This window comes from Helianthus annuus, chromosome 1, assembly GCF_002127325.2.
Source record: "Helianthus annuus cultivar XRQ/B chromosome 1, HanXRQr2.0-SUNRISE, whole genome shotgun sequence".
NCBI lineage: Eukaryota > Viridiplantae > Streptophyta > Magnoliopsida > Asterales > Asteraceae > Helianthus > Helianthus annuus.
Window position 1 is genome coordinate 138,161,321 of NC_035433.2, and position 6,415 is coordinate 138,167,735.

The following is a 6,415-nucleotide window of genomic DNA, read 5'->3' on the forward strand; positions in this document are numbered from 1 at the left end:
AAGTTTAGCCGTTTTTGACACAGAAAAGAAACACAAAAACGTTGACCAGTGTGTTTTACCCGCACTAAAAGTTACCCGTTTTGACACATTGAACTAACCAAGATTACGACCTAAAGGTTTACCTATTTTGACATAAAGTAAAGAAACACAAAAATGTTGACCAGTGCGTTTTGACCCGCACTAAAAAATTACCCGTTTTGACCCAATTAACCAACCCCATAGTTTTCCACCTACCAAAAGCATAATAATAGAATCACTCACAAGACCAAAAGAATTTCACAAGCTAAAAGCTAAAGCAGCTTCAAGTATATTCCTACGGGCTATGCTACTTTCTAAAAGCTAGAGCAACTTGCCTTTAGTATTCTTTCTTTCCATAAGCAATTTGCAAAAAGCAGAGCATCTTAAGAGTATACTACAACAGAAAACGACCTTCAACAGAATTATGAGAATGATTTTTCTACATTTATTATTAAACGCGACTTATTTATCCAAGATTTCTCAGAGGTCGGCTGGACATACAACCTTAAAAGAACCAATCGTTGCGAGTATTTTGTGTCGTGCCAGCAATCCATGTCTGGTGCACATGAAGCCATGTGAGCCCTTCACTAGGCTTAACACCCTAATAGCAACAAAAACAAATCACATCAATAAACATTATTAAAGAATACTAATTGTGTCATTAGTGATAGTCCCGTGGTTTGGTGGAAAATGCCACTTCAGTCCAACAAAAAAAAATTGCGCCAGTTCTGTCCTCAACATTTTTAAAACGTGCCACTTCAGTCCAAAAAGATAACGCGCCGTTAAAAACGTTGAGGACGGAACTGGCGCAAGGCGTTGTCTTTTTGGACTGAAGTGGCACGTTTCAAAAATGTTGAGGACGGAACTGGCGCAATTTTTTTTTCTTTTTTGGACTGAAGTGGCATTTTCCACCAAACCACAGGGACGAAAATGGCAGTTAACTCTAACTTTTAGTTACCTTTGAGCTGACTTTAACCGTGGTCAAGCAACCCTGTTGCTCTTCACCTGAATTTTTGGTCATTTTATGTATTAGTTTTTTTTTTTATCAGAAATTGTTACGCGCTTAAACAAATGATTAGATAATTTTAGTTATTCAAAATCATATAATAAATTACCAGTTTGCTCCCACTTCTTAAACTTCACAATCCAAGTGTCGGAATCAAGCTGCGACGGGAAAACTTGATCAACCCAAACGCGATATTTTTTATCTTTTTTGTCCCCGCAACAATCTTTTAGTTTATCAATGCAGTCATGAAGAGACCGCTCAACACCCGATGGATGAACAAAGACACCCGAAGGCGACTGCAAAAAAAAAAAAAAAAAAAAAAATTATAACAATCCAACATATGGTTACACTTTACAAATTACAAACCTGCCAATTATTACTTTAAACTTGAATAAAGAAATTAATAATTAATAAGGTTAATGAGCATACGCAGACAGATTTTAGATTGCTTAAATAGACTTCAGCATTTTCGACTTCTGCACGTCTCCATCTCTCAAAAAACAAGTAAAATTTGACTACTTCATACGCAGGGTCAAAATGGTCCAATTTAGCATCTGATAGATCAGTTACGTCTCTGGATGAAATATTTGGACCCAATTTGAAATGACCGATGGCTTCTATGATACCGGCTGCACATCTTTCAGTTGCATGAATGATCTTAGGGTTATTTTTGGCATTTTCAGCATGCCATTGCAACAACTCTTCCTGTGCATTCTGTACCTGCATGAAGGAGATCACTCATACTCATTAACAAAATCGTAATTTTCGTACAGAGGGTTGAACTTTATTTTAGCTACTGATCTGTTTATGAATAGTCAGTTCGGGTAATTTTCTATCTCTAATGGGTCAAACGGGTCAAAACAGGAAAATTAGCTACTAAGGAAATGGGTTAAAATTCATCAAAATAGATTTCTTAATGCATAAAACCTCTTAAATCATGGTTTTCAAGATATTAGATTAGTCTTGAAATAATATTAAGGCATGTAAACGAACTGAGTGTTCATAAACTGTTTGTGAACTTGTTCGGCGGGAAGTTCGTTTATGTTCGTCAATTTAATAAACGAACGAACATGAACAAATTTTTGTGTTTATTTAATTAAACGAACAAACATGAATACACCTTTTGTTCTACATTTATGTTCGTGACGTCCGTTTATGTTCGTTTAAAATTTAATAAATACATAAGTAGCTATAGTTATATAAATGTAAACATAAAACGGGCTTTCAAACTTCTTATACAAATATAATTATTTAGTAATTGGGCTTTCTAGTAATAAAAGTTGGCTTTCCAATGAAATTTATCGTATTTAGTCACTAATCTACATAAAAAAACTACTTTATATTCGTTTCTGATCGTTTATAATTCGTCAATTATGTTAATTTGTGTTCGTTTATATTTGTTCAATTATGTTTATTTGTGTTATTTTGTGTTTGTTAAATTTCGTTCGTTTAAGTTTGTTTGTTTATGTTCGTTTACATTCGTGAACTGTTCGTTTAGGTGTAAACGAACAAGAACATGCCCATCTTCTTAATGAACAAAAAAATGTGTTCGATTATATGTTCGTGTTCGGTTAAAGTTAAATGAATGAACACGAACATTCCTTTGTTCGTGTTCGTCCGGTTCGTTTACAGGCCTAATAATATTACCTTTGTAATCATATCTGATACACTAATGATTTGTCATAAACATTTACCAGCAAGTGTTTCAATTGAACCCGACTCAACCCTTTTTGACACCCATAATTATCCATTTAGACCCATTACCCAACCCGTACAACCGATCATTTTGCCACCTCGACTAAAAATGAATGAGATAAGTTGCTAACCATGACACCATGCACGTCTGGAATGGTAAAAAGCTCGGCATCATTCCCGGAATCTCCACATGCAAGGGTATTTTTTGGTAATTTTCCCGCATCCTTTAACTTTTTATGCAAATAAGCAAGAGCTTGTCCTTTACCAGCACCTTGCGGTAACACATCCAAATCCATCCCGCCACTGTAAATTATTTTCACATCTAGCTGCAACAAAAAAATGTCACTAATGACAAACTTTTCTTGAATTCATTAACAGCAGCAGAATTATATTGGCTAGTCTATTAACCGTTAAGATTAAAAAAAAAAAAAAAAAAAAAAAAAAAAAAAAAAAAAAAAAAAAAAACAGAAATTTCATATATACCCCAACAAACTTGCAATATCAAAAAACAGCAATTTCATATATACCCATGTAAAATTATAAACATCATACATACCCTTATAATGTGCTCGAAATATCATATATACCCAATTCATTAAAAATAATTCAATAAATGACAATTTTACCCTTATTTTTCTAAAACTTTGAAATATCATATATGACCTTTAACTTCAAATATTATTTATACTCATTTCTAGCATAATTTATTCAGCTTAAATATTATATCTGGAGTATACTATTGTTTACGGGTATATAACAAAAGTAAAAAATAAAAATGGGTAAAAACAAATTTAAGCTAAAAGTGTGTTATATAAAAATATGAAGTTAAAAGATGAGCATACATGAAAACTTGAAGTTAAAAAAAAAGGGTAAAATGACCATTTATTAGATTGTTTTTAATAATATATTTGATGTAGGATCGATTCCAGACCCGAACGAGTCGATCAGAAGAGTAATTCACCAATACAAGCGGCGGAAACAAGTGTATTGGCGTTATTTCAGCTGTATTCACTTTAAACTGTCGATTTTATTGATAAAAATGCTTTTTACAGCCTGACGACACTTCGGCAGCACTTCGTTGCAAACCGGAAGACTAACTATCTGATTTCGCTCCAACTAGCCTATTTATAGAAGATCAGATTCCGCTTGAACACGTTTCAAGCGGAATTACAATGATTACAACTCAAGCGAAATCAGAATTGCAGGTTCGAGCGGAATCAGAAATATTGAGATTTCGCTTGAAATGACTAGATGTCATTTCAAGCGGAATCACTTAACAATTCCATTTTCTTGGATTCCGAGCCCTAATCTATCTAGATCTATTCAAGACTCGATACAAGACGAAGTCGACAGACGGATGCACCAACATTTGATATTTTAACTACTTTGTAAGGGCATATATGATATTTTTAGTTTTGGTTAGGTATATATGAAATTTTTAAAGTTTGTAATGGTATATATGAAATTAATCCAAAAAAATTGCAATTCTCACCCCTCGGTTGACTAGTCGTTCAGAAAGAGTCTTCATCACTTCTTGAGCCTTCCCTTTCTCAACATAAAAGCTAGCTTTGTGTTGCCGTTGCTCCGTTTCAGACTGCATTACCGTAAACAAAACACATTCAATTATATGAACTAATTCCCATCACTTAGCGTAATTATACATTTAACAACATACAAGTAAACAATCATACTTGCATAGTGAGTTCGGAAAACTTGCTGGTTTCTTCAGACACAATGTTTCTATCCCATTTCTGGTTCAAACACTCAACCCACCCTTCATCCGGCACCATGTCATCACCATACGTTATCTCCGTCCCCACAGACATAATCGTTATATCCGGTGTTAACATAGGCTTCTCTTTTCTCAACTGCTTGTACAACACAGGCGACCGTCCAGTCGAGAACACTAGTAGCGAATCGTGGCGGTATTTTGCCTCCCATAACGCGTTAAACCTTAGTATAGACAGATTCTCGGGATCGTGATGATCAACCTGAAGATAAATGTGTAAGTGACTATGATGCATCATAACATGTGGTTGATTAAGTTAGTTACCATTGTGTGATCCAAATCCGAAACGATCATAAGTCGTGGCGAGCTAGCGAGACGATCCATAACCGATAAATTTTGACAGTTACTCTTGCAGATGAACTTGCATTTTAATAAACAAACAATTAAGACAGATATAGGAATAAATAGTAATTAATTAATCCTAAATCATATGTATTCCATTCATTGAGATTTCTAATTGTAAACATTTATCAGAATCAAACAGTTTGTGAGATCGAACAAACGAATGATTTAGGGCAAATTAGGGTTCTATAGACTCTATTGATCAAAAAGTGAAGAGATTTTCGATTAAAATTGAAATTGGAAGTTTGAGTGTGAGTGTGAGAGATTTCTTACCAGTTGAGATTTGAAATGGGGATATTGTGGAGAAAAGGTGATGGGGGATAATGAAGGAATGGAAGGGTAAATTGGGTTGGGGATATTGGTTGATAAATTGTGAACCTTTGAATATTGGTAAGCCCTAAAAACATAGAGATGATGGATCTAACTTACATCATGACGGTTACAAGTTTGTACTACAGTCTATAGGGAGCCAATAATCGTGTCTTTGCATAGGCTTACCGTTGGATTTTAATAATTCCAACTATTCGTCGTTTTACTGTCAACAGTTCCAACTTTAAAAATAACCACTGGCAGTCCCAACTAAACCCTAACTCCGTTAGTCTCCGATCGCCGGAAAAACATTTTTGGCCGGAATATCCCAACAATGTCAGACATTGTGAGTATTTAATGTGTACCATGAGGCTGTTTGAATATTCAATCTTTGACTGTTTTAACAATATGTTCATTTTATTGTAACAGTCTTCTAGTTCTTTATATGCCCATCCAATTTATCAGTCATTGCCTGTTAAATAAAAAAAGGATTTTATTAACTATGGCGTTTTGTGGTTTTTATTAAATTTATTATTTGAATAACATACCTCTTCAGTTTCATTGTTTTGTTGTTCTTCATCTGCAACATTGTCTTCATACTGTGTTAGTGCTCTGATCAGAGCATGGTTCTCTGATGCAGAAACTTCAAACGTCATGTTCTGGCTTTCTATATCGTCAGCCACAATCCTTTGAAGCAAAGCCTCTTCATCCTCATTCTCATTCTCATCATTGATTTTCATGGCGTTTTGCACTTCAGGGTGGAGCCCAACATAATTATAATGATCATAATGCCCTAAACCATCATCATCATCAACCTCATCATCATCATTATCATCATGCTCATCAACATTGCCAACATCATCTTCATCTTCATTCTCAACATCATCACCATCAGCATCTTCTTCATCAACAACCTGCATTTTTTCTGTTTACTTGGGTGTGGCTTCCTTAGCCTTTTTAACTGTTTTCTTTTTTACTGCTTAGCCAACATGGCGTTTTGCCAGTGCACCCTCAAACAAGTCAAGAGTTTTTGTTGTAACCCACTCAATTGGGTATCCTTCTTTTTGTTCCAATATTTTTCTATTGCAAGCATCGTTCACCAAGGCAAGTTGTAACAAAATACATTTTCAAAGTTTAAACTGAGATTTTGTGCAAACTGATATATGTTGTTCAATAAGACAATCACAGATGATACATGGCGTTTAATAACACAAATGATACATATGTTGGCGTTTAGTAACAAATCTGTCAAATGA

At 34.6% G+C, this 6,415-nt stretch overlaps 1 protein-coding gene across 1 annotated transcript; it reads right to left on the reverse strand.

The window, feature by feature from the left end:
• Positions 1-261: 261 nt before the first annotated feature.
• On the reverse strand, positions 262-5,301 carry LOC110880252 (sucrose-phosphatase 1). Its single transcript, XM_022128837.2, has 9 exons — positions 5,124-5,301; positions 4,773-4,868; positions 4,411-4,710; positions 4,212-4,313; positions 2,851-3,045; positions 1,454-1,744; positions 1,134-1,320; positions 977-1,023; positions 262-619 (listed from the first exon to the last, which is right to left on the reverse strand). The coding sequence occupies exons 2-9, from the start codon at positions 4,830-4,832 to the stop codon at positions 524-526; spliced, it is 1,278 nt and encodes a 425-aa protein (XP_021984529.1). The 5' UTR covers positions 4,833-4,868; positions 5,124-5,301; the 3' UTR covers positions 262-523.
• Positions 5,302-6,415: the final 1,114 nt, after the last annotated feature.